The 26,764-nt window shown below is 56.3% G+C and overlaps 5 protein-coding genes across 5 annotated transcripts in view; 3 read left to right on the top strand and 2 right to left on the bottom strand.

The window, feature by feature from the left end:
• POLE4 (DNA polymerase epsilon 4, accessory subunit) overlaps nt 1-2,087 on the top strand; it is a 2,277-nt gene extending 190 nt beyond the window's left edge. The window contains exons 2-5 of the mRNA XM_027703448.1: nt 7-150; nt 908-992; nt 1,280-1,321; nt 1,656-2,087. Coding sequence (XP_027559249.1) covers nt 7-150; nt 908-992; nt 1,280-1,321; nt 1,656-1,669 — 285 coding nt within the window. The 3' untranslated portion in view covers nt 1,670-2,087. The remainder of the gene's footprint in view (nt 1-6; nt 151-907; nt 993-1,279; nt 1,322-1,655) is intronic.
• A 1,189-nt stretch (nt 2,088-3,276) lies between these two features.
• LOC113977375 lies at nt 3,277-11,827 on the top strand. Its single transcript, XM_027703447.1, has 7 exons — nt 3,277-3,337; nt 3,857-3,952; nt 5,853-5,992; nt 6,826-7,084; nt 9,773-9,954; nt 10,453-10,511; nt 11,677-11,827. The coding sequence occupies exons 1-7, from the start codon at nt 3,277-3,279 to the stop codon at nt 11,825-11,827; spliced, it is 948 nt and encodes a 315-aa protein (XP_027559248.1).
• Nucleotides 11,828-13,302: 1,475 nt separating this feature from the next.
• On the top strand, nt 13,303-15,843 carry LOC113977372 (bone morphogenetic protein 2-like). The gene is made up of 5 exons (XM_027703445.1): nt 13,303-13,564; nt 13,685-13,821; nt 14,125-14,247; nt 14,718-14,916; nt 15,267-15,843. Exons 1-5 carry the CDS (start codon nt 13,303-13,305, stop codon nt 15,671-15,673), a joined length of 1,128 nt encoding a protein of 375 aa, XP_027559246.1. The 3' UTR covers nt 15,674-15,843.
• Nucleotides 15,844-17,738: 1,895 nt separating this feature from the next.
• LOC113977365 (potassium voltage-gated channel subfamily V member 2-like) lies at nt 17,739-20,629 on the bottom strand. The gene is made up of 2 exons (XM_027703439.1): nt 19,382-20,629; nt 17,739-18,016 (listed from the first exon to the last, which is right to left on the bottom strand). The coding sequence occupies exons 1-2, from the start codon at nt 20,627-20,629 to the stop codon at nt 17,750-17,752; spliced, it is 1,515 nt and encodes a 504-aa protein (XP_027559240.1). The 3' UTR covers nt 17,739-17,749.
• Nucleotides 20,630-22,470: 1,841 nt separating this feature from the next.
• Nucleotides 22,471-26,451, bottom strand: CD320 (CD320 molecule). The gene is made up of 5 exons (XM_027703446.1): nt 26,358-26,451; nt 25,971-26,180; nt 25,040-25,117; nt 24,537-24,685; nt 22,471-24,211 (listed from the first exon to the last, which is right to left on the bottom strand). Exons 1-4 carry the CDS (start codon nt 26,449-26,451, stop codon nt 24,540-24,542), a joined length of 528 nt encoding a protein of 175 aa, XP_027559247.1. The 3' UTR covers nt 22,471-24,211; nt 24,537-24,539.
• Between the last annotated feature and the right edge of the window lie 313 nt (nt 26,452-26,764).

The raw sequence follows: 26,764 nt of genomic DNA, 5'->3' as shown, positions 1-26,764 counted from the left end.
GGGGAGGAGGCGGCGGGCGCGGGGCCGCAGTGCCCGGGGCCGGCCCGCCTGGCGCGGCTGCCGCTGGCGCGGGTGAAGGCGCTGGTGAAGGCGGACCCGGACGTCACCCTGGCCAGCCAGGAGGCCGTGTTCGTGCTGGCGCGGGCCACGGTGAGGGGCGGCCCGGGGACCTGAACGCTGCGGGGTGCGGAGCCGCTGCTTGGCCCTGGCGGGAGGTTTTTCCTTCTCCCCCCGGGCTGCGGCAGCTCAGAGCTCCCGGAGCGAGCTGGGGAAGGGTCTGGAGCACCAGGAGCAGCTGAGGGAGCTGGGGGGGCTCAGCCTGGAGCAAAGGAGGCTCAGGGGGGACCTTCCACTCTCCAGAACTCCCTGACAGGAGGGGGGAGCCGGGGGGGGGCTCGGGCTCTGCTCCCAGGGAACAAGTGATGGGACGAGAGGAAATGGCCCCAGGTTGCACCAGGGGAGGTTTAGATTGGATATAAGGGAAATTCCTTTATGGAAGGGGTTGTGCTGCCCAGGGAGGTGGTGGAGTCACCATCCCTGGGGGGATTTAGCAGCCGAATGGATGTGGCACTTGAGGGCATGGTCTGGGGTGAGCACGGTGGTGGTGCTTGGACTCAGTGATCTTCGAGGTGATTCATCCCGAGCACAGGACACCTTTCCCCCTTCCCATACCTTTCCCTCCTTGAGGAACCATCACACTCCCGGCCTTCTCCCTTGTTGCTTCTCCTGTGCATTGCTGTGCAACCATTCCCTTTGCTGTTTTCAGAGCCGTTAATTGGGAAGGGGAAATGTTAAGATGGAGTTTCTGGTTTCATCCTGGGGTCTTGTAGGACCTTTCCTTTCCTCGGAATATTCTCTCTCCCCTCTCCCATCACCTGTGTGAAACCGTCCTAGTTTTGTCTTGCAGGAGCTGTTTGTTGAAACCATAGCCAAAGATGCTTATGTGTACGCCCAGCAAGGAAAAAGGAAAACTCTGCAGAGAAAAGACCTTGGTATGAGAGCATGTTCTGTGCTGGCCTTAAACCTCTGGGTTACGGGGATTTTTCCACCTGTCCCAGAGTGCTGAAATAATCGTAGGTGCTTCTCTTTCTTTCTCTGAAGATGGGAGAGAAAAACTTTTCTTACACTAAATAGTACACTAATAATTTCACACAGCAGCTCTAAAACAAGTAAACCTTTTTGAAATTGGTCACTGCTGTGATGTAATTTCAGATGCTGCTGTTAGATGCAAATAAGGGGGTGGTTTATCTATGGTAATTGTTCTCAATTTGCTTTGCAGACAATGCCATTGAAGCTATCGACGAATTTGCTTTTTTGGAAGGTGAGTTTCTACTTGGTTTCACTTGGTTTCAGTGTTTTTTTATAATCACTACTGTGGGAGAGAAAGAACTGAATCATTTGCAAAAGCTCTCTTTTTCCACATCTTCAGTAATTCACATAGTGTAGCTTGTTGTGCCCCTCTGAGCAGTGGAACAGCTCAAGTGGGCCCTGAGGCACATGCAATATTTTTTGGCTGAGTTTGGGCTTACTCATGTGTGATTTGCTTAAACTTTAGAGTTACTGCATGCTGCTTTGGCAGCTTGTAAACAAGTTTCATTTGTTCACAGAACTGAACTTCTGATCCCTGAGACTGTAACGTGTTTTTTCATTTTCAGGTACTTTGGACTGAGCTGAACAGAGATTGAGCTCTCTGGAGAAAGAAACTGCAGATATGGTGTGAGATGGAAAACAGGATGTTGAGAGTTCAAAAATGATTCCTAGAATTGAAACACTGAAATGACAACCATGATATTTTGTATAAAGTTGAAGTTATTGTAAGCTCTTTATTTAAAATGCATATTTTTCCATAACTATTTTGTACGTCATTTCCCTCTGCCCTGCAGCTGCTCTCTGTTCTGGCCAGGTTACACAGCAGCTACTCTGTTCTGGTCTCTCTGGGTACTCTGCAGCACCACAGAGCTGTGAACAGAGAGTGGCTCAGCTCAGGTGCCCAGGCACAGGGAATTTTTTTTAATGGAAATGTGGGGTTTGTTATACATGTTTGTCTCTTAACACAATTAAATTTTTATTTTTTTCGTTGTTGTTGAGCATCTGTGCTGATTTCTGCTCTGGGCTGGGCTGGAGGGGATGAGGTTCCTGTAGCTTGGTGATAAATGGTGTGTTTTTGACAGGAGATGCCTTCTCGTAGCACTTTGGTTTTGCTAATTGTTTCCTCGAGGCATCCGTCCCAGAGGAGCCCAGCTGGCCTCCAGGAACTGGGGATGAGCTCCAAGGAGACTCAGCTTGTTCTGGGAGCTGTGCAGCTTCTGTGTCTGTGATTGCTGCACCTGCAAGTGATTGTAGCCAGGAAAAACCCAACCCCCAAGCCCCCATTTTGAATGGCAGAGCGGTGTCTGATGTGTTACTCGTGTGCTCTCGCTCCTGAATCTGGCAAAACCATTTTCCCTGGGAGCTGGATCCGTCCCCTGCCACGTGCCCTTGGCCAAGTGGGTGTGGAGATCCCGAGGTCTGTGATGAGGAGCCTCGTGCATCCTGTACTCAGGAATCTGCTGCCCTCGACCAGATCCATGAGACATCTCAGAGAGTCCCTGACAGCACAGGGGTGCCAGCAGTGCTGCTTCCAGGGCTCTAGTGCCTTCCTACTTGGACTTAACTGGTGCTTTCCTACATGGATTTAGCAGCTGGGAAGAGAGATGCCTCCTCCTGGCTCCAGGGCTCAGAGACAGAACTGGAGCCCCAGGCAGCTCCTCATGGCAGTTTCCCTCATGGAAACACGCTGCCAGTGCTGATGTGGGGAGTCCTGCTTTGTCCAAGCACCAGCTCTGACTCCATTTGGTGAAGGGAGGGACAGAAGAGGGTCGTCTCCAGATAAAACCATTGAGTGGGATCAGGGAGGGTGAAGGATGCATGTTCCTTTCAAGTGAGAGGATTTGAGAGTGGCTCCCAGTCGCCACAAACTTAATTAGTTTGGAAGTGGTGGTAACAACAAAGACCCCCAAGGGAGCTTCCCCAGGCTGGCAGCAAATCCAGTGGCTCTCAAGAAACACTTTGAAGTTTTGCTGGGAGCCTGATCCCAGCCTGGTCATCCCAGCTGGGAGTATGATCCTGACCATGGGTGAGAGGTGCTGAGGTGTTTGTTCAGATCACAATCTGGGGACATTTGCCGGGATATGCGAGTCCATTTGGCTCTGAGCTGTTCACCTTCTCACCTGCCAGGGAGGGCAGGTATAAGTGTCAGAGGTGCTGGAGACCTTCCTGTGCTTCCCGGGGTGCAGCATGCAGGACCCACGAGCTGTGGTCTTCCTTGCAGGGCTCTTGCAGGCTCCTGTCTTTGCCAGTAAGTTCCTTTTCCCTTCTCTTTGTCCTTGGCACCGCTTTGACCTCTGGCAGGGGAGAGCAGAGGGGGTGTGGTGTGGGACTGGGCATGGGCTCTGCTGGGATCTGATGCTGCTGTAGGGTCTGTGTGTGAACAGTGACCAGTGAACAGCCCGGGCTGCCTGCACTGGGCAAACAGTTTGGAGTTTGTGTCAGGGGAATCTGGGGGGGGTTTAGTGCTTTGTGCTGTGGGAGGCGACTCCTTACTGAGCTCACCTTGCAGTAATGTGAGAGTAGAAGAGAGCAGGGGACCGATGTCCTGAGACAAACAGTGCCAAAGAGAGCAGTTGGAGCAACTGAACAGTCAGGGTTGAGCTGCCAGATGTGCCATGTCCATCTATAACTAAATCTGTTCCTCATGCTGGAGCTGTTTGGTTCAGGATGGTGGGTGCATGGGCGCTCAGTGCCTTCTCCCAGCTCAGGCAGGGAAGGTGGGGAATTGTAACCGGGGTCGTGCTGAGCTCGGGGTTTGTGACTGCAGGTGCTGGAGCTGTGGGCAGAGCGGAGGAGCAAAGGAACCTGTTTGCAGAGAGGGGCTGCTGCAGGAGGCAGAGCCATTTCCTCCACGTTGGGCACGGTGAGTTCATAAAATCACAGAATCCAAGAATGCTTTGGATTGGAAGGGACCTTGAACCCCATCTCATTCCAACCCTGCCACGGGCAGGGACACCTTCCACTAGCCCAGGTGGCTCCAAGCCCTGTCCAACCTGGCCTTGGACACTTCCAGGGATGGGGCAAGCCACAGCTGCTCTGAGTTCCCCTTCACCTGCGAGAAACTGGGATCCTTGATGCTTCCCCACTCATGTCCTGCCCATTTCTTGGCTGTTTATGCTGAAATTTTCCAAGTGACTTTTCCTTCAGGAGATTGAGGACAGACATGTGCTGGGGGACCTGTTGCCCAGATAATCTAATACTTAAAACATCTTTTGTAGCACAGGAACTGGTGAGTAGCCTGGCCCCTGGGTCTGTCCATCTGTGTGAAGGAGCTCAGATCCCTGGACCTGCGCTGCAGTGTGGTTGATTCTGTGTTTGAATTCCCTGTTTGCTTGTTTATTGCTGCATAAGTTCAGGATTACTGCAGACTTTTGCTTCCCAGAATTGATGTGGAAAGGGCTGTCAGCAGGACGACAGGCTGTCCTGAGAAAGTAGAGGAAGCTGAAAGTAGCTACATTTGTTCACCAGGCAAAAAGTCCGTGGCCTTCAGGAGCAGCCTGTGTTCCCAGTTCCCCTTACAGTGGCTGTAAGACCACATGAAATGACCTTGAGCTGTGAAAATGGCTTGAGACTCTGAGTTTTCCTGGGGTTTTTCAGTGCACTTGTACAAATTTAACATTTAGTGTTTGCCAAATACCAGGTTCTTGTGTACAGTAGGAATGATAAAATTACCATATCCAAACTAAGAGCTGTCACAAGCAGTGACAGCTTGTCAGCTCCACAGGCAACAACTTTAGAAGAGTAAATAATGATGGAAATAGCAAAAAACTGATAAAATATCGGCCTAAAAATAATAAACACAGCTTGTATGGCAGTAGGGCAGGGAGAGCAGGGGTTAACTGTGTCTTCAGCTGGTACAGTGTGCTTTGCCAAGTGCCCAGCTGTCTGCACCCTGCTGTGGGTGAAGAGCATCCACAGGCATCACTGCTGGAATGGCTGATAAGCTGGGAATTGCTGCCTGGCTTGTTGCTCATTCCTTCCCTGAGCAAAGGAACCCTGAGGCAGCCAGCAGCAGCTGTACCCCAAGTGTGATGTTCAAATGTCCCTTCATGTTTCCTGGTGCCCTGGAGCCAGCGCTGGGGACACTGAAAATCAGTTCTTAAATCAATGCAAAAGTTAAAGTTTTGCAGCACACACTGGGTCTGTGACTCCAGCAAGTTAAAGCAAATGTTTTACAGTGGTGTTGGACTTATCCATGGGCACTTTTAATGCCAGTTTCCTTCCCTATTATCTGATGAAACAAGAATTTACATTAGTAAGCCTTGTAGTATAACTGAGCATTCCCTTTTCCCTTTAATAATCAGTGCATTCACTTGTTCTCACCCCATCCCTCATGTGCTCACTACAGAAAGTAAAACCTGTGGTCATTCTCATTGTGTCATTCTCATATCATTGTGCCATGTGTCACTCCCAGGATGGACTCAAAGGAGCTTGTGCATTTAGGGCCATGGCTGTGGTGCTCTCCTTATCCCAGGAGAGCTGACATTGCCTTAAGTCCTAGTGACATTTTAGTTCCGTTATTTTTAGTCTTTGTCCACTGACCAGTCTAATAGGAGATGTTTGCAAACACAGTAGGTGTGACTGCAGTGAATTCCCACCCGTGCTCAGGCTGAAGGAATCTCTCTCCCAGGCAGACTTCCCAGGAGTGGGCCATGTCTTTGTGTCAGTGTTTGTGTGGTCCCCGGCCCTGCTCTGAGCTTGGGGAGCTCCCCAGCACCTCAGGGGACGTGAGTGGTGACGCTCTGGTGGCTCCTGTCCCGCAGATGTCTCGGGCAATCCCGTCAGTGTGGACGTCGGGAGGTGCCGCTCCAGCTGCCCCTCCCAGTGGATCAGCCCCCTCCACCCAGGCCTCCCAGGGCCCTTCAGATACTCCTCCATGCTCGACTTCCTAAGGAGCAAGAAGGTGAGAACAGCGTGTTTGTGTCACTGCAGGAGCGCTTGGGGCTGGTGAGGGTCATGTGCTGGTGCCTCGGGTTGTGGTTTTGTGATTTTTTTTTAAAAACACCTGGTTTTTGGCTTCTGAAAAACCTGTCATTGAGCCTCTCATCCTCCCCTGGCCACAAGCACTGGCTTGTGCAGGTGAGAGAGTTGAAATTGCTCCAGCAGTGCTGGATACCTCAGGCAGAGGAAGGGCTGTGGCTCAGCCAAGGGATGCTGGCCCCAGGCAGCATCCAAGTGCATTCCTGGCCACCCCAGCACAGCAGCCAGACCAGCTCTTCAGCCACTTCTATACCTGAGAGCTGCTGTCCCACATCTACAGGGGTCAGAGGCCTTCTTCTGCCTCTTTGTGCAGAAATGGCAGGATGTGTGATTTCATTATGAACACCTTGCCGTTGAGATGCTTGTGTCATTCCCGTATCATTGTGCCACGTGTCACTCCCAGAAGGGACTCAAAGGAGCTTGTGCATTTAGGGCCATGGCTGTGCATGGGCTGTGGTGCTCTCCTTATCCCAGGAGAGCTGACATTGCTTAAAGTCCCATCTCCACCAGCATAACAGACCCTGGAGGGGGACTGAAACAAGCTCTGTGGGTGCTCCGTGTGCGTGTCCCGTGAAAAATCCCGTTACCACTTGTCCCACTGCTGGGAACACCCCGTCACTGCTGGTGCAGCATCCTCCAGGCAGGCAGGGAGAGAGAGAGAGGAGTAAACGCTGATCCAGTTAAAGGTCGAGGGGGGATGGATTGTGTCAGGGAGCTGATGCTGGAGGTTGTTCTCTGTGTCCCCTGGCCCTGCAGGTCCGGCGCCCCGAGGTGCCGTGGCCGGGAGCCCCCCGCTCCTGCCCCGCGGGGTCCTGCTGTGAGCCGGCCCGGCTGCACGTGGAGCGGCTCCTGCTCCTCCAGGGCGCTCGGGAGGTGGAGGTGGTCGATGGCTGCCACTGCAGCACCTGCCCCGAGGAATGTCTGCGGCTCCCGGCGCTGAAAACCTTCTTCCCAGACTCTCCCTGGGAGGTCACGGTCGACGTGGGGAAATGCTCCGATCCAGCCTCCAGCGCAGGTATGAACGAGGGAGAGCTCCCCTCCCTCCCTCCCTCTGGGAATGTGGGGATGAGCCCTCCTGTGTGACCAGCACCGATGTCTGGGCTCAGGGCCTGAGCTGCAGCCTCTGCCTCTGTGGGGATTGGGATTGTGGTTTGGGTTTCCTGTTGCTGGGCCCTTACAGTGCAGCTCTGCAGGCACAGTGGTGATTCTCTGCCCTGTGCGTGGGGTGAGGATGGGAATACAACACTCTGTGTACAGGAGAGTGTCCTCTAGCCAGAGAGCATGGGATCAGAGTAACCCAGGCTGGGGGGAACTCGAGGGTCTCCTCTCCAACCCTCCCACTCAAAGCAAGAAAACCAACGTGGTGACGAAAGCTCTGCTGGAAACAGACCCCTGGAAAAGGGAGTTTCCTTCCTGGCAGTCTGAAACGCCCTTCTAGCACCAGTGAACTACACTGATGGTTCAAAAATCGCTCAGAAATGGAAACTCCAAACGAAATCATTCCAGATGGGTCAAAACCTCCCACTGGGATAAAGCTGAACTGGTTCATTGTGAACTGGGGAGCTGGCTCATGAGTTCACTCATAAAATAACCCAAGACACTTCAGTGGACGTGAACTGATCGTATTTTATCAGAATGGAGAGTCGTGTTGAAGTGATTTTCCACAACTGTTGGACAAATTCCATTCTCCTGGAATTCGCTGATGTCATTTTTTTGGTATTTCTGCTTCTGAGCCCGTCCCGTTCAAACCTCCCGGCAGCGGCTGTGGCAGGGCTGTGCCTCCACCGCTAGAGAGGGACAGAGACCGCGGGAATCCTGGAGTGACTTGGGAGAGCCGTGCAGGGGCCTGGGAATTCATTCCATCGCTCTGTGAGGTGGAGGGGCTGGGGGTGGGCGGCGGAGCCCCCCCGAGGGCTCTGCACAGCTGCTTGGTTATCCAGCTGCCAGTGGAAAAGGCAATTAGGCAGCGTGAAGTGGTTTCTTCCAGAGGTGGGAGAATCAGCATTTACTTCCCAGACGTGAGAGTGGAAGATGCTGGACGATGCTATTGCCCCGCGGGGGCTCATGGAGCGGGGAGGGGGGGGTCTCATTCAGCGATAACGGCCCAGGGCTGGCAAACGTGAACTCGACGGCAGCTTTGCCTCTGCCCTAGGGCAGGTCTCTGCACTTTCCTTCTGGATTTTCTCCTCTAAGGTCAGGCTGACACTTTCAGTGTCATGGTAAAGACCGGAAATGGTAAAGAGAAATGGGGTGGAGGGGGAGAGGGAGGCTGGAGAAGGATGTTAAAATCTTACCCAGAAATACTGACTTCTAGAAATCTCTTGTCATTTTGTGTCCCATTCTTAAGGCATCCCAAAGACCTTTGCTTTCAGAAATCACTTTTCCCTCCCCTGAAAAAGCAGCTCCATCCTGGAACAAAGAAATCTCCTCCAGCAGCTGCTGAAGTAGTTGGGAGGGGGCAGGAAACTCTCAACCCGTTCAAAACCAGGAGCCAAAACCAAACCCTGAAGGACACACGCCCAAGGGCTGGGACAGGGCAGGACCAGGTCCTAGTTAGAGCACAAACCCAGTTAACCATCAGCTCAGCTCAGCAGCCTTCTCCCCCTCCTCTAGCTCATGCAATGGAGATTTTAACCCTAATTTACTTGGTGAGGAGAGATAAGACTGGAGATTTAGCAGATAAACTGTTTCTTTCTGCACAGAACATCGGCTGGAACTGATCCAGGCAGGACAATTTGTGCCTCTGCCCTTCCAGCTGGACACAGTTACTGCTGGAGGAGCCCCTGTCCCTCCTCTCCAGTTGCTGAGCCCCTGCTTGGCCATCAGGACCTGCCACAGTGGCCTGTCCCGGCTTGGCAGTGACACAGCAGCAGGGATGTGACTGTGCCCACCCAAAGCCTCCCCACCCCCTCTGCAGTCAGGCTGGGAATGTCAAATCCAAACAGAACTGCTTTGTGCCCTGGAATTTTTCACTGGGTTAAAGCTCGAACAGGGGAAAAAAAGGCAAAGCAGGATTTGGTCCTGTGCTCCCAGAGCTGGGGCCATCACCTGCCTCCCCCTTCCTGCCCTCTGCTACCAGCCTTCCTCCATCCCACACCCCAGAACTGGGGCCATCCCCTGCCTTCCCTTCCCTTCCTTCTTCCCTCTGGTACCAGCCCTCCAGCAGATGCTGTAACTGGTGCTGATGTGAGGAGATGCTCCTTCCATCATCCGTCCGACTTGTCTGCTGGCACTGAGAGCTGAGAGCCCAGCCCAGAGCAAATCCTTTGGAGGTGCCCAGGGAATATATCTCCAGGAGAGCCCATAGCACTGGCTCCAGCACTTGAGAAGCCTGTGCAGGACACAGCCCCCAGCAAACCCAGAGGGAAATGCTGAATGAGCAAATGTTACACCCTGTTCCTCCACTCCCCGGTGTGAGAGTGTGGCTCTGGAAGAAGCGCTGCCATCATATTTTATGTTCAAAGACTGTTTTTCTCAAAGATAACATGGAATAGCTCGTGCTGGCTCCCCAGAGCTGGGGCTTCCACAGGGTCAGGGCCAGGAATGAGCCCCAAACTCCCACCTGGGACCCTCTTGCCCTTACCAGCCCTTTCCAGCTGGGTGTTGGACAGTCTGTGCTGCAGGACAGACCCTGTGCAGGTGCTGCAGCCTCAGAGGCCTTGGGGACAACTCCAGGTTAATTTTCATTCTTGTTTCCTTGCAGATGGACTTTTCTGCATGCCCACCAAGTTCAGCACTGTTCTGGTCAAAAACCCTCAAGGTGGGGAGGTGGTTCGGACGCTGGAGAACTGTGAAATGAAGGAGAAATGCTATCGTGTCTCCCAGGTGGAATACTATTATGAAATTGTGCAGAGCCCTGCAGGACACAGGGAGGAACGGCTCAAGGTGGGTTTCCAGGGGTTTGGCTCCTCTCTGATGGGCTCAGCTGGGCCCACATGTAGGGTTTGAACTGCTGGGAGGATGGTCTGACACCGGCAGCTTCACCCTGGCATCAAACCAGAGTGGTAAAAATCTCACATTTGTATTCTCTTGTGGAATATGGGCCTTAAAGCAACAAATGGCCTTTTCTTTGGGGTGAGAATTCCTTTAAAAAATTATCAAAGAACAATTATATTTATTTTAAAAAATATTTAATTGTTAAGTATGCCTTCAGCTCAATGGAGACTTTACTCTCTACTTCAGCACACCTTTGTGCACAGAGAACTCTGACTCAAAAAACACTGCTGTGGCCCCCCAAATATTTCTGCCCAGCTGTGCCTTGCTGCTGCCCTTCCCCGGGGATGGATGCTCAGCCTGGGGCTGTAGGGAGGGTGGAGGGTCCCAGGGTGTCCCGCTGAGGTGCTACAGGGGATTGTCATGCCTTTGTTTTGCAAATCTTTGCAGGAAATCGATGTGGGAAGGTGCTTGGGCAGCTGCTCCTCGGGGGATCCCTGCTTGCTTAGGTAAGCACAGCTGGCAGGGTCCATCCGCTCCCCTTCCCACACACCTGCACCCGCTGGGGCAGGAGGGAGCTGCCCCCAGTGCTCTCACCAAACACATCTGCTGCTGCCAGGGCAGGACTGGGTGTGGGGGGAGCACGGGAGCAGGGTTTGGGAAGCACCCCCAGCTCACCCACCACAGTGGGGGCAGTGGTTGTGCTGCTCTGCTGCGTCGGGGGGAAGAGCAGAACCTGCTGTGGTTGTGCCGAGTTGGGCCCGTTGGACAGGGGGTTACAGAGCCCGTGGTCCCCCATGACGGATCCTGAGAGGCTCCTGCAGCCCGGGATGTGCCATTCCTGTTCCTCACCAATGCTGTGGGGCAGGAAGGGGTGGCAGGGGTGCTCTAGGGCAGGGTGGGTCCAGGCAGTTGTTTCAGACTGAGGGGGGCAGGACTTTGTGTTGCTTGCAGACACAAAAATGTGGATCCCGAGCACAGGAAGGACAGGGACATGTTGGAGTGAGTCCAGAGGAGGCCACAGAGATGCTCCAGGGCTGGAGCCCCTCTGCTCTGGAGCCAGGCTGGGAGAGGTGGGGGTGTTCACCTGGAGAAGAGAAGGATCCAGGGAGACCTGAGAGCCCCTTGCAGTGCCTAAAGGGGCTCCAGGAGAGCTGGAGAGGGACTTTGGACAAGGGATGGAGGGACAGGACAAGAGGAATGGCTTCCCACTGCCAGAGGGCAGGGTGAGATGGGATACTGGACAGGAATTCTTGGCTGTGAGGCTGCTGAGGCCCTGTCCCAGGTTTCCCAGAGCAGCTGTGGCTGCCCCATCCCTGGAAGTGTCCAAGGCCAGGTTGGACGGGGCTTAGAGCAATTTGGTCTCTTGGAAGGTCCTGCCCAAGGCAGAGGGTGGAATGAAATAAGGTCCCTTTCAACCCAAACAATTCTGGGATATGTAAATGCAAAGGGAAGCAAATCAAGCCGCACAGAAAGAAAGAACACCTGCTCTGCTCAGGCAGAGGGAAGTGGCAGCTCATTGAGTCACCTCAGGAGTAAGGAACAGATACTCTGCTGGAAGAAAGATGCCTCCCTTCTCCCCCGCCCTGCTCCAGGGCATCTGGCCTTTCCCGAGGGGGAATCGAGGGTGTGTGGGATGTACTGGGGATGCACTGGTTTGTCTCTTGACTGCAGGGAGTCTCGAGATGGAGAGCAGTGCCTGCTGTGGGCAGGAGCTGCCCGCGGCCGCTGCGCCCCTCACAGCTACGACGTGCACACCTTCCGCAGCCGCCGCGACCGCGTCCGCACCGTCACCGCCGTCCGGCACTGCCGCTGCCGGGGGTAGCGGGGCTGGGAGCGCTCCTGGAGACCCCTCCAGACTGTCTGTAGGATATGTAAATGAGAGAAGGCTATTTTTTTTTTTTTGTGAATAAAAGCTATTTTAACCGGCGGGTAGAAATGAGCCCTCTGCTAAATGTTTTGCGGCTTGTAAAATAAACATCACGGGCAATTCACAGCTCCTTGGGGTTCTGCTGTGCATCCCGGCAGCCCGGGAGGATGCGGCTGTCTGGCACGCGCTGGGGGTGGCACGGGTTGGCAGCTCCCGCTTACAAACTGTGGAGCAGGAGCCAGGAGAGGGGGGACCAGGAGCTGTTCCCTCTGCAGACACCCCCAGGTATCCTGCACCATGCCGCTGGTGAGCTGGGAAGAAGGAAGCAAAGGATCCTGAGCAGGAGTTTCCTCTAACTATTAACTCCAGGCTGTCGTTGCCTCCCTGCCTGTTCTGCATAATTAACAGCCCTTTGGGTTGGAATAAACTGTAGGCACCACCTGGGATTAGCCTTTACCTTGTCTCTCATGGTGTGGTCCTGGCAGTGCTTCAGCCAGGTGCTGAATTAGTAATTTAATGCTAATTTTTTCTGCTCAGCTGGACAGTGTGGCATGTGCACGAGCACCAACCTGTTCCTCTGTGACTGGGGAACAAGAACTAAAAGAATTGGCTTTTATCCCATCACCCGGAGTCCACTGGGCTCTCATGATATTTCGTTAATTTCGAGCATTCAGGAATTAGCAGAAATGCCTTTTAATCCCCAGGAAGCCAATCGATTATTAAAAAAACCCCAAAACAAAACAAAAGCAACAAGCTGGGTTAGGGTTCAGTAGCTCTGGAGCGACCAGAGCCCGAGGCTGCAGCACTGCCTGGCCCGCGGCAGCCCCGGTGCTCTGCTGGAACCTGCTCTGCCCCACAGCCTCGGCTCCCCGGGCTCTGCGTGGCTGCTGGGGGGGGACACACAGCCCGGCCTGCCTGCGGGGACCCCGGGCGCCCCACCCTGCACACCTGAGACGGACATGGGCTGGGGACACCAGTGCGACACCGAGCCCTTGCCGCGCTCCAGTGTGAGCTGCTGCGGCGGGGCCGGGGTGGGAAAGGGATGCTCATCGTGGAGGGCGGCATTCCTCCACACAAAGGTCCTCCTGTTTGTCCCATTAGTGCCATCATTAAAATCCAGTTAGTCTCCTACGGAGAGCAAACGCAGCCCAGCCAGGGCCCTGCCAAGGGGCTGCTGGCCCCAGCCCGCCGTGTCCCCTGCCAGCCCCGGGAGCGCTGGTGAGCCGTCCTCCCTCCCACTTGTGTACTGGGGCTAATTGGTGCAGGGGGCCCGGGAGCCCGGCTTCTCACCTTGTTAGCATGGCAATTAGCTCTCTTTACCCTCCTGATTGCTCCTGTGCATATTTCACTCCAATCCAGCTTTCCAGGGAGTTATAAATGCAGCGCCGAGGAGGCCGGAGGAGTCGAGCTGGGACGGGGAGCACGGAGCCATGCTGGGGACCGTCCTGCTGCTGCTGGCCCTGGCCAAGCCGGCCTGCCCGAGCCCGGCGGGCGTGACGAGCCGGCGGGCTGAGGCACTGAAAAGGCTGCTGGAAGTCTTTGGCATGGAAGACCCTCCAGCCCCCCCGGCTCACTTCAAGAAGCCACCCCAGTACATGGTGGATCTATTCAACACCGTCGCCAACGCGGATGGTGTCACCAAGAACCCCGACATCCTGGAGGGCAACACGGTTCGCAGCTTCCTGGATAGAAGTAAGGGGTGGGGTGGGGTCCCTGCAGTGCTGGGATGGGGCTGCAGGGAGGGGCTGAGCACGGCTGGTGGAGGTGCTGCCCCCGGTTTCACTCCCCTTCTCAGCCCATCCTTCCCTCCAGCTCACAGCGAGGAGATGCAGTTCCTGTTCGTCCTCTCCAGCGTGGCCAAGAACGAGAAGATCCTGACGGCAGAGCTGCACCTCTTCCGCCTCTGGCCCAGGGTCACAGATGGACCCAAAAGGCACCACTTCTGCCAGGTGAGGAGGGCGATGGGTCGGGGATGGGGCTGTCCCCCAACCTGTGCCCAAGGATGCCACTGGCACACTGTGGTCGTTCGCCCGCAGTGGGAGCACAGCCCAGCTCTGGGATCATACGAGCAAATGTTTCACAGAGTATCACAATGATTTAACCGTGGTGGGCTCTTAAATGTCCTTCTGGTACGTGCAAACATCAGCAAAGGCACCTGAAGGCTGTGACAGGTCCATGCTGGCAATTCCCCATCTCTGCTCACACCTCTGTCCGTGGTCATCCCCTCAGGCAGGACCTTTTTCCTTCCCCAGGTCAGCGTCTACCAGGTGCTGGAGAAGGAAAAGCCGGACACCCCTGGAGGGAAGAAGCTGCTGGCAGCCCGGCTCGTCTCACTGCAGACCTCGGGCTGGGAGGTCTTTGCCATCACACCAGCTGTGAGTTGCTTTCCCCCTGTTTAGGGCAGCTCAGAGAGAACACCAAGGGTTCACATGTGGGAGCTTTTTTAACCCAGAGGTTCACATGCAGGAGCTTTTTTAACCCATTTCACCCCCAGCAGCCTTTCGGGCAGTTTCCTGCAGTTTCCTGTCTGCAGTCTCTGCAGTGACATGGGAGGGATGCATCCTCTGGGAGGGGGAGGCAAGAGTCCTGCCAAGTGCCCTGGGGGCTGCTCCATCCTGCCCCAAACTGGTCCTACTGCTCCTCAGGGAGTGCCAGTGCTGGCTCCTGCCACGATGTCCCCTGGGTGGCAGCCCTGGAGCAGCCTCTTCCCATGGCACACAGCGAGTGGCCTCGGGGGGTCGTGGTTCACACACACACCCCTCCAGCCTGGCCCCTGCCATGGGGACACCAGCGCGGTGCCTGGCCCAGCCCACGGCCCTGCGGTGACACCACTTTGGTTCCCCAGGTTCGTGACTGGACCGAAGACGAAAGCAGCAACCAGGGTTTGCTGGTGACAGTCCAGAGTCTGGGGGGGAGCCCGCTCGACCCCCCACCACTGCAGTTTGCATCTGGCCGGGACCACCACGAGAGCAAGAGGCCCCTGTTGGTGCTGTTCACAGACGACGGGCGCCGGGGAGCGTCACTGCCCACGGGTGGCTTCCCAGGTGGGTCCCATGTGCCCTGGCACGGCTCCCTCGGTGCCACCATCCCTTTCCTGGGGTGCTGCCCACATGTGGGCTCCTCAAACCCGAAGCTCTTTGCCCAGCCAGAGGCAGAGGCTCTCTCCTTTGTGGGTTAGCCTGCACAGGGGTGCTGCCTGCTTGCAGATGTGAAGCTGGATTTGGGTGTGGCTGTGAGACGGAGGCTGTCACCTCCTGATGGCTCTGCCTGGGCTGGCGACCAGAGGGCTGCAGACAAGACCCACGGGGAGGGTTGGCCCAGGGGGCTGCAGCACCCTCTCCCTTTGCTCAGGCCCATGCAGTGGCTAATGGCATTGGATGCTCCTTTCTGGCAGGTTTAAAGCCTCAGGCCCCCGATCTCCCCGCCAAGGTGCCGGTGCCCAAGCCGGCCGGGTCGCGCAGCGCGCGCTCGCTGGACCGGCTCCAGCCCTGCCAGAGGCATCCCTTGTCCGTGGACTTCGAGGAGATCGGCTGGTCCGGCTGGATCATCTCCCCCCGGGGGTACAACGCCTTCCACTGCAAGGGCTCCTGCCCCTTCCCGCTGGGCGAGAACATGCGGCCGACGAACCACGCCACGGTGCAGTCCATCATCAACGCCCTGAAGCTGAGCGAGGGCGTCAGCAGCCCCTGCTGTGTGCCCGACAAGCTCTACTCCATCAACCTCCTCTACTTCGACGACGACGAGAACGTGGTGCTCAAGCAGTACGACGACATGGTGGCCGGGAGCTGCGGCTGCCACTGAGGCAGGAGGAGCAGGGAGGTGGAAATGCCGTCGCAGCAGAGGCTGCTCCTGCTTCCTCCAGAGCGTCAGTGTGGGGCCTTTGTCCCACAAACGCTCTAAAAGAATCCGGGGTGAGCAGAGCAAGGGGGTGCTGGCTCTGCCCCGGGTGGTGTCACCCCCCTGGCAGTGCCCGGGAAGGCTCAGGGCCGAGCTCTGATTAAATCAATCTGAATGAGCCTGTGTGACTTGGCAGCCCCGGGGCAGCAGCTCCATTTCGGGGTGTCCTGCGTGGGGGTGTGGGTGTCCCTGCCCGTGCAGAGGCTCCCGCAGGCTGTACTATATGTATATAGCAAGAGCACTAATATATGACAGAAACTGCCTGTACAGTGTCCTGTAAATGTCTGTACATTCCCACCTTGCTGTGACTTGTGAAATGAATTCAGAGGAACTATTAAAGGTGCCGTTGTCTGAGGGCTGCCTGTGGACTCTGAACTGCTGCTGGGGACGGGGCTGGCCCTGGGCAAGCAGACACCCCATGGGCATGGGAGATTGTTGGGCCCAGAAAGAAGGTTCCTCATGGAAGAGAAATGGGGTGGAAACCAGAGCTGACCAACACTGTGGGGTCAGGTCAGTGCTGGGGAGGTGTACAGAGGGTGGGTGTCAATGTGGGTTCTGGGGAGCGGGTGTAGGTGTTGGCAGACCCACTGGCACAGCCCCCTTGTCCCCTGCAGTCCAGGGCTCAGTGGGACCGTGGCTGTCCCTGCCAGACCACTCAGCCCCTCCAAGCCTCTTTCCAAGCTTAGCCACAGTTCCCCAGCACCTCTTCATCTCCAAGCCCAACATGCAAGTGACTGAATCCCACACTGGCCTGGCTGGCACCAGTTTCCTCCCTGTGCCCACCTGGAAGCAGCACCAGCAGCTTTGGCCCTCCTGAATCCAAAATATGGTGTTGTACCAGCCACTGGAAAAAAATTGACTCCATTGAAGCTGAAATGAGGACAGTGGGGAAGGATGGCTCCGGGGGAAGATGGTCCTTCCCCACCCCAGCCCTCCCTCAGCCCGAGGTCCCTCTCCCCATCCCACCCAGGGGAAGGGTGCATCCATTCAGGAGGCCCTTTGACTACACTGGACGGCAAATCCTTCCCCTGTGCCCCCCAGATGTGTCCCCCGCTGCCCCCCCATGATGTGAGCACAGGGCAGAGCCCACTGGTGTGTCCTGAACATATGCACATCTCAGCTCCTCTTCCAACGCACCCAAACCCAGGCAGCTCATCCCAAACCCCACATGTGGACAGGCTCACCTGCATCCCTGAGAGCCCTGTCCTCACATGGATGGGCAGGAGAGATGCTGTGAGCCTCGGGGAGATGTCCCCTCCTCACGCAAAAGATGAACAGTTTACTGAATCACACACAGGGGCTGGCCAAGAATCCACAACAATGAAGGGTTTGGGCCTGGTTTATTAAATGCCTGTTCCTGGGCTACAAGGTCTGCACCCCCACAGCACCCACAGGTCCCATCACAGCAGCATCCCGAGGAAGGGCTGTGTCCCCAGGGTCCACGGCAGTGGGAAGGAGGGTGGGTTTGTCTGGAAGGGTGCATGGCTGCAGCCTTTCCTGCAGACCTTCACCCAAATCTCCAAGCTGGACTTGGCCTGGACTGCTCATCTGCTCGGCTGGAGGGGAGTCACAGGGCCCTGGGCAGGGGGAGCCTGTGCATGTTCCACTCAACGGGGAGAAGAGCAGCACCTGGGCAGGTGTCACAGTGGGCCACCATCCTCAGACAGGCGACAGTTCAGCCCCACACATCCTGCTGCTCACTCCCTGTGATTCCAGGGTGCCCCACACCTCGGCCCATGCAGACAGACACACAGACACCCTGCCCTGAGACAGCTCCAGGGGTGGCTCTGACTGATGGCTCTGCAGGACAGTGGCCAGCACACAGCAGGGAGGGGGCCCAGCTGGCAGTGGTCCCTGTGCAACTGCAGAGCCCTGCACGCTTCTGTGACTCACTGCCCACGGTTCAGAGCCTCCCTGGAGGACAGGACCTGCTGGTCAGGACAGAGGGCAGGGGGTGTCCGGGGGGTGGGGGGCCTGTGGTCAGCGGTGATAGCGGGGGTCGGCTCTCCAGCACTCCGACAGCTTCCGCAGGACTCGCTGCTTCAGGTGGACCCTCCTGGAGAGCTGCTGTGACTGGCTTAGCTCATGAGCCTTCAGCTTGGCATAGTAGTCAGAAAACTTGTTGTAGAGGATGGAGATGGGCATGCCATTGAGGATGATGCCAAAGGAGATGCAGACAAATGCCACCATCCTGCCGAGTATTGTGTCAGGCACGGTGTCTCCGTAGCCCACGGTGGAGAGGCTGACCTGTGTGAGGACGGGAAAAGATAAAATCCCACGGGAACAAGCCCAGCAGACCCCACCAGATGGTGCTGGGTTTCACCTGCCTGCCCCTCTGTGGGAGCCAGGTGTCACCTGGACCAGCATTACACAGTGACAGCAGCCAGCTCAGCTGTCCCCACTCCTGCAGCCTCCACAGCCTGGGATCTGCGCCCGGGAGGCCTGGAGAGCACAAGGGTGGAGTGCTGCTGGCTGAGCCCCAGAGCAGAGATCAGAGGTCAGACCTCTCTCTGCTCCATTCCCACTTCACATGTGTCTCTTCAGGCCAGCTGGACACCCCGAGCTGAGCCCTCCCCAGCAGTCAGTGTCTGCTGCAGTTTCCTGCCCCTGCGAGCTGCGGCTCCATGGCTTCCCGCCCGGGAACTGCCCAGTCCCGCAGGAACAAATCTTCCTGGAGCCTCCATCCAAGGGAAGCAGGCACTGCCCAGAAATGCACCACGTTTGGTGATCAGGGAGTAGGGCTATGGGGACAAGGTGAGAGCTGAGGGAGAGAGGTTTGGGCTTTGCAGGGAGCTGTGCTCCCAGGGACAGGCTCGGCCTGGGACATTGAAAGGCTCGAACCTGGTGATGCTGCTGAGTGATTTTGCCCTTCCTTGAGGAGGGATGGATTTGAAGCAGGCAATCTGTGGTGGCCAAGAGGGCAGAAGTGATCCGTGGGATCATTTAATCTGTAAATCAAAATGCCCTTGTAACCCCTGGGTTTTAAGTGCTTTAGATACTCCCCATTTCGGAGTCAATCCCAGGTTTATTATAGTGCTCAGCTCAGCTGAGCTGCTGGCTCAAGGCGCAAGCAGGGCAGCAAACAGGGGCAGCACACCCCAATCTGTGTCCTCTCTCAGGACACAGACCGAGGCATAATGTGACCATGGGTCCCACATGCAGCCCTGGGTCCCCCATCTCAACTCCCTTGTACCTCTCAAGCCCAGCTGGGCTGTGATACTGCACAAGCCTCAGACTGCCCTGAGTGGCTGCCCCCATACCCATGGGGGCTGAACCGCATCCACCCAACACTTGGGTCCCAGGACAGATAAAGCCTGGGCTGAGTCACATTCCCCTTGTCAGTAACTCAGGCCTGGAGGTTCCTAGGCCACCACCTCTGTCCCACCATCCCACCCCAGCACCAGCTTTTGAGCCTCTGAGCTCGGTCCCAACCTCTGATTTCTTTTCTCAGAGCATGCAGGGCTCTGGGTTTCCCACCATTACTGGGTTGGTAGAAGGGCTGAGCCCTTCCTGCCCCCTGGCCTGCAGCAGTGGTGAATCCCCCGAGCAGCAGGGCAGCCCCTACCCACGGAGCCCCCCGCACCCCTCCGGAAGGAGCTGTGCACATCTTACCGCTGCCCACCACCACGCACAGGGGATACTGGTGAAGTCGGTGCCGGGGACATCATGTTCCACCGAGTGTATGAGAGCAGAGAAGGTGAAGACACCCATGGCAATGAAGAGGAGGAGGCAGCAAACCTGCTGGTAGCACTGGCGCATGGTGAAGCTGAAGGCCCGCAGGCCGGTGGAGTGGCGCGCCAGCTTGAGGATGCGGAAGATCCTCATGAGCTTGATGAGCTTGAGGACCTTGCCCAGCTTGCTCACGTTCTCCACCTTGTGCAGCTCCTCGTGGTAAAGCGTGTCTGCTTCGTCCAGATTTTCAAAGAGGAGCTGGATGTAGAAGGGCAGGATGGCCACCAGGTCTATGGCATTAAACGCTGCCCGCAGAAAGATCTTGAAGCTGGAGGAGGATATGAGCCGCATGAGGTATTCAGAAGTGAAGAAGATGGCACAGATCATCTCCATCTGCTCCATCCACATCTTCCCTGTTTTGTTTTTCATCTCCTCCACTGTGCTCAGTGTCATGCCCACAATGGAGATAAGCACAAAGAAGCTCGACATGACAGCAATGATCTTGGCTGGGACAGAAGAGTACGGGTTCTCAATGAGGTTCCAGATCATCTTCCGAAACCCACCCAGAAATTTGCCATCAAACTGCTTCCCCGAGTCCAGGGGCTCCAGTTCTGCCTCCAGCTCCTTCTCTATTTTCAGGTACTCATTGAGTTCATCTTGCTTTTCCTCGAACAGAATCCGGCAGCAGCGTTGGGAGTATTTCAGATGGATCCCCCAGTACTCGATTTCCTCCACAAAGTTACTGGGGCACATCTCGTCCATCACCCACAGGACCCCACTGCGGTAGAAGTGGAAGATGTAGTGGAAAACTGAAGGATCTCTGTCAAAGAAGTACTCGTTCTTCTGCACCAAGTAGTCATCGCAGAGCTGCATCTTCTTCTCAGGGTCCGTATAAAGGGCCAGCTTCCCAAGCCTCGTGATGGGATACTGGGCCAGCACCTTGCAAGCTATCTGGAACGATTTGCCGCCCACATTAATGTTGAGCAGGTACTTGTTCCTCTGGATGGGAGTCTCGCTCTCCTCGTTTCCCTCTGCCACGTTCTGCATGGAGCTCCATTGTTTCACCAGGCTGTCCTGCGCAAAGGGGATGTGCAGTGCCTCCTCCTCCAGGGTCCTCCGGCGGCCCTGGTGATCCCCTATCTTCAGGCTGGCCGAGAGACTCGCACGCCTGGTCACCAGCTGCCTCATGGTGCCTGGCCCTCGGAAGCCGGGACTCCTGTTAGGGGCCGTGGGACAGCAGCTCTGGCTTCATGGGAACGCTCCCGCCGGGCACAGGCTGGCTGGGATGAGTGCTGCGAGCTCGGAGGAGCCGTGGAGCGGCTGCCCGGGGGGCACTGCCCTGTCCTGGTGCCACGTGGCACCTGCCAGGGTCCCAAAGCCGATTGCTGATCAGATTGTGGTTCGCGTCGCAGGAGTCGGAGGCGGCCAAGCGCCCGCTCCTTAAGACACTAATGAGATTGAGGCACTAGTCCTTTATGTAAGGAACTATTTCCAGACCTGCACTTCTCTTTTCCCTTATTCTGTTCTTATTAGCTGTTTGCATTTGCCACACGCTGCCTGTTTCCTAGAAGGACATCTGTGATACCAAGTTGGAAAGAGCACGATCTTGCCTCAGTTTACCCCTGCCAGCCCTGCCTTGGTGGGACAGGAAGGTGCAGACATGCAGGATTTGTAGAGGCTTTGTACCCCCACACCAGATGCTGCTCTTGGCACCGGCCCTTCGTTAAGCACTAATGCAGTTGCCCCGGCTCTGTCAGCTGTCACAGCCAGAGAAGGGAGATGGTCGTGACCTCCCAGCTCATCCCTCAAGCCCCACAGCGCAGATTTACAGGGGATGAGGTGAAGGAATCACTTCAGTCTCCACGCAGTGCCCGAGCAGATCCCCTGTGGGACAGGTTGTTCCTGTGGCTCTGCCCCGTGCCATCACATCAGCCTTCAGCCCCACCAGTCCCACAAGCAGGGGCAGAACAGGGAACAGGACACTGAAAATGCAAGTAGGCAGTAAAAGTTCCCCTGAACTATTGGAACTGAAAAGGAGGAAATAATCCTTTGGATTTCCAAGTAAAAGGGGAACCAAAATTAAACAGGCTTATCTTTGAGGCCTTACCCTGGAACATGACCTTGCTTCAACATGTAAAACTGATCACATTGATCTCTATGAACTGGTCTAATTAAACACAGAGACCTGGAGCACAAAGCTGCTCCTGGCCCAAAACCAGCTCAGGCTCCACTACAATTGAAGTTTCTGAGCCATGGGATTAGGACAACAAAAGTACTTCTGGCACCAGACAGAGGAAGGGAAATTGCTGTCACAAAACATAGATCTTGTTTTGGCACAAGATCCAGAAAATATGTTTCTTTCAACCCTGAAGCACTTGGCTCAGGGAGCAGTAAACTAAACCTGCAAGGTCTTGCAAGTTTGCCTCCGGGCCTTGCTCCTCATTGAACAGAGCAAGGGCTCTGCCCCACACCACAGACCAACCAGGCTCAGCCTGGGCTCAGCTCGGCAGCTGGAGCTCAGAGGATGATCTGGGACCAGCTGGTGACAGCTGACTTTGGCCTCATGGCCCCGACAGCACCAGCACTTCTGTGGCCCCCAGCTCAGCCCTGTCCTGCTGGGACTCCTGGAGCCCTTCCCGCTCTGCAGGATTCCCCACTCCGTGCTCTGACAAAGAAGGGACAAGTTCAGGCAGTTTTTTCACCTTGTTCTAGGCTGAACTCCCCACTTGTCCCCTGCTTGGCAACAGCACTCCTAGTGCCAGTGTCATCTGTTCCTCCTGTCCCCACCCTCTCCATTCACTCTGCTCCCTGTATTTCACTTTTCTGCTACAGCTGGTGCATGCTGGAGTCATGTCCATCCCAGGCAAGAACAGCAGCACTTGCTCCCCCTTACTGGCTGTGCCAGCCCACCCACCACGAGTCCTCTTTCCCAGGATGTGACAATCCAAAGGTGATGCAGCTCCTGAACTCCCAAGTACAGAATTTAAGCAAATGCACAAGTCCGGGAAAATTAAAGACTCCAGCAGTCATTAGTTTCACATTCTTTATTCTCCTGTGTCAGTTACCACAGCTATTTCCACCTGTCCCTATGGAAACAGAAAGGTTGTGCGCCCTTGCAAATGACTCCTTGGTACTAAAAATAGCAGCCCTGGAATAACTCAGGACTCCACACCACATTTAGAAGTTTCTCCCATGGGGTATGGCAGCGCTCACACGCTATCCAGGAGTGGAAGATCCCTGCTCCAAGGCTGATGACTGGTGTCTGCTTGGCAAGACAAGTTCCCACCCTCAAGGCACAGAGTTCAGCAGCCAAGGCAGCAGCTTTGTGCACTCAGTGAACATTTGTGCAAGGTGCACGTGGCCCAAGGGCACCAGGCACTAATCTGCCCCTGCACAGCCAGTTCCAAGACACACAGCACTGAGCCCTTTGGCTGGAGCTCCATGTGCCACACACAGTGTCTGACCCAAGACATGGCTTATTCCACATGGCTTATTTCAAAGGACACCTTCACTAGACCAAGGTGCTCAGAGCCCTGTCCAACTTGGCCCCAGGGATGGGGCAGCCACAGCTGCCCTGGGCAACCTGTGCCAGAGCCTCACCACCCTCACCATAAGACCTTCCTTCCTCTTCTCCCACCTAAACCCAACCTCTGTCAGTTTGTAACTGCTGCCCCCTGTCCTGTCAGTACAGACCTTGGAGAAAAGCCTCTCTCCATCTATCTTACAACCCCCCTTTAGACATGGACAAGACACAGCACAGTCTCAGGGAGCTGTCTCTTCTCCAGCAGTTGCCCTGATGAAGGTGCAGGACCTTGCACTTGACCTTATCGACCTTCATGAAGTTCCCATGGGCCTGAGGGTCTCTCTGGATGACAAACCCCTCTCCCAGCTGCACCCTGCAGCCTGGTCTCATCCTCACACTAGCTGAGGGTCCCCTTGATCCCACTCTACACACCACTGATGAAGACATGGACTAGCACTGGCCCCAGTACAGACCCCCAAGAGACACCACTCATGTCAGAACAGTTTTAAGGAAGGCACCATTAACAGTGTTAGAGGAGCCACAGCCAGCGTTCAGCACCGGGGTGGGCAGAGCAGGTCAGTAAAGAGTGGAGATGTTTGTGTGAGGGAGTGTGTGAGGAGCTGCCTGCCTGGGGGCCAAGGAGCTCCTGGCCCCACACTGGTCCAGGTGACAGCACAGCAAAGCGAGAGCAAACAGAAAGATTTTAACTGTCATCCCATGGTGGAACCGTCAGTAAAAGCCACCTATTGTGGAACTGAGCAGCATCAAACACTAGTGCAAACATGGAATATTTGTCTGGCCTGTGCAGAGTCAGTGAGCTCCTATGGAAATGGGTTAGGAAGCCCCTATTCCCTGACAAAATCCAGGGGGAAGAATGGAGCAGGTGAAAAAAGGCTTTTGGCTGGGAGTGGAGGGAACCAGTGAACAGCACCTGGCATTTCACAGAGAAAAACATCTTTGTGTCCAAGGCCACGCTGGTGGGAATCAGCATTAACAACTGGAGCTCAGAACAACGAAGACATTCCTACCACCTTTGTGGGGGCTGATTTCACAGTGCCAGGGAAGATCCTGTGCTATTTCCAGAGCCAAAGTAGTCCCACAGTCTAAGACCTATTTCCAAAGGGAGCATCCTCTTGGTATTCAGTGTAACAACCCAGATTTGAGCTGATGTCCAATTCAGTCAGGCTGTGTGGTGAGCACGAGAGAGACCAGGCCAGTCCCACCTCGTCACCTCAGTATAAAGATCCCTGTTACCAAAACAGAAAAACACCTGGTTATTGACAGTCCTTGGAGCAAAAACCTGGTTTGACTTCAGTTAGCGCAAAGTGGAAGAAAGAAACCCACACCAGAAGATCAGTAGCTTAGTATGGGTGCTCCATGTCCTTGGCAGCAGAGGAAAGGGGAGAGTTCTGCTGCTTCAGGGCAGACTGAAACCCCCAGCACCTGGCTGACCAGCAGCAGGAAAGCTGGGAAAAGCTACTCCTGGAGGGGAAAGCTCTAGAGGCCAGAAACACAGGGAAAGAAGGCATTTCTCTCTCAGGCATACAGAGTGCATGGGTGCAAGACACTTACCCTTCAGGGAAAGGAGCCTGTCTGGCTCTTGTCAGACATAAGCTGTTCCCTGGATGCTTTTTCGAGATTGACAGTGTTAGATCGGCTTTTTGCTTTGAACAGGCCCCACACAGCAACAGAACTCGCAGCTACCAGGATGCTCAGGAGCCCTGGAGAGGAGAATGCACAAGCAGAGACTCACTGACTGCCCTGCTCTGGGCATCAGGACTGGGCCCTGCTGCTCAACACCATGAGCCAACAGCCAGAGATGAGCAGCTTCCCTTGAGGGCAAAGGACAGACAGAGAGGAGGTGGGTAAGTGTCAGATCGCATGGCATGGCCTTCCCAAGGACACAGCACATCCCAGGCAGAGCAATAATTAACTGTGGTGTCAGGCCTCCCTCAGCCCTTCCAGCACAGCAAAAGCAGCTATTTATACAGGTCTGGAATTGACTTCATCAAGATACTCAATTTATAGCCCATGGCAGGACCAAGACCACGTGCAGCACTCTGTGTCTCACATACCTGCAACAATCAAGATCCACGTGTAACCTTGACTCCTCGATGGCACAGAGACCCCAGGCTCAGGAGTAGCTGAAGCCTCTGTGAGGAAAGAGAGACAAGTCCATCAGGCTTCCAACTCACCTTACAATCAGCACTCAAAGCAACCTCCAACCCACACCTGTCTGAGTTCCCAGCTCACCTCAAGAGTGCCAAAAGGTCTTTTTCAATTTATCTGCCACTGTGATTAGCCCACATTGGAGGAAAAAAGTCCTACTGGAAATGCTAACAATGAAAGCTGGGATATTTCCCAGCTGGAGCTGCAGCATCTCGACCTGTCCTCAAGACACTGGGAGGCCACAGGTACAACCAAAACACAGCTCATCTCCCCACCTGCCAAGTGACCTGGTGCAGGCACCAAACCCAAACCCAGCCTGTCACACCTGCAGTAACGCCCCTCCTCTCCACACTCATGGTGCTGCAGCTCCCAGACACCACGGAAACCCCCGGGTAAGGGAAGCCAGAACAGCACTTCCAAGCACAGAGGACACCCCACGGAGCCGAGCAGCAGGCGCCGGCCGTGCTGGGCGTGCAGACACTGCCCGGACACCGGACGGCCCAGAGCTGCCTCCCTCATCCTCATCCTCTTCTCCTCAGCCTGCCCATTCCCCAGGGATCAGAGGAGCTCGGGAGGCAGACAGACTCCAGTGCCGCCGGCTCGTTGGGAGGGAGCCGCTGGGGGTTGCGTGTTCTGGAAGAAGGAAGCAGGTCCTACAAAGGCGCTTCCCGAGGAAGCCCCGGGGGTCGTCAGCGCCGTCCCAACCGGAGGAAGCTGAACGTGGGGGTCCCCCGCAGCGCTTCCTCCACCCACAGTGACCCGCAGCTGCCCCGGAGAGGCCGGAGACAGCGGGGAACAAAGGCTTCCGTCCGCTCCGCCGCCCCGCGCCCCCCGTACCTGCGCTGCCGGCGGGCGGCCCCGCCGAGCTCCAGGGCGAGGTCAGCGCGGGGCCGCCGGGACTCGGCTCCGCCGGGGTCGCGGTCCCGCAGTCCTGCTCGTCCTCCTCGTCCTCGCAGTCGGGGTGGCCGTCGCAGAGCCAGTCCCGGGCGAAGCAGCGCTCGCCGGGCGCGCACTGGAACTGGTCCGGGGGGCAGAGGGACGGGGCAGCTGCGGGGACGGTGTGAGGGGCTGAGGGGGAGCGGGGGGGGGGCAGGAGGGGAAGCCCCTGCACACACCCCCCTCACAGCCCGCGCCGACGGCGCGCGCGGGCACCGGCCAATGAGAGCGAAGGGCGTGCGCGGGGAGCCAATGGGCGCCGCCCGCCCGGCCGCTCCCCCGACTCACCGTTCTCCGGCGGGAGCGGCAGCCCCGGCGGCGGCGGCAGCGGCAGCAGCACCGCGAGCACCAGCGCCAGCCCCGGCAGCCCCGGCCCGGCCATGCCCGCGGGCCCGCACACACGGGGCTCCGCGCCGCTACGGATGCAGAGCGCGTGCGCCCGGGCCCGCCCTCCACCAACCAATCGGGTGCTCGGGGGGCGGGGCGCGAAGGGTGGGCGGGGTCCTGGCTGGTGTCACGTGAGCGGGGGCCGGAGGGACCCTCGGGACAGGCCCGGCTCGGTCCGGACAGCGCTCCCGAAGCAGCGCTCCCGCCTCGCCTGCCCCTGCCCGTTCCAGCACTCCCTCGGCGCCAGCGCACGGAGCTGCCGCTGCCTGGATTAGACCCCTCCAAGCTCCGGGAACAGCTGCGCTCTC

This window comes from Neopelma chrysocephalum, unplaced genomic scaffold (genome assembly GCF_003984885.1).
Source record: "Neopelma chrysocephalum unplaced genomic scaffold, ASM398488v2 Primary Assembly neopelma1_227, whole genome shotgun sequence".
Classification (NCBI taxonomy): domain Eukaryota; kingdom Metazoa; phylum Chordata; class Aves; order Passeriformes; family Pipridae; genus Neopelma; species Neopelma chrysocephalum.
Note: the sequence above shows the minus strand (reverse complement) of the source record. Positions and strands in the feature narration are given on the sequence as shown.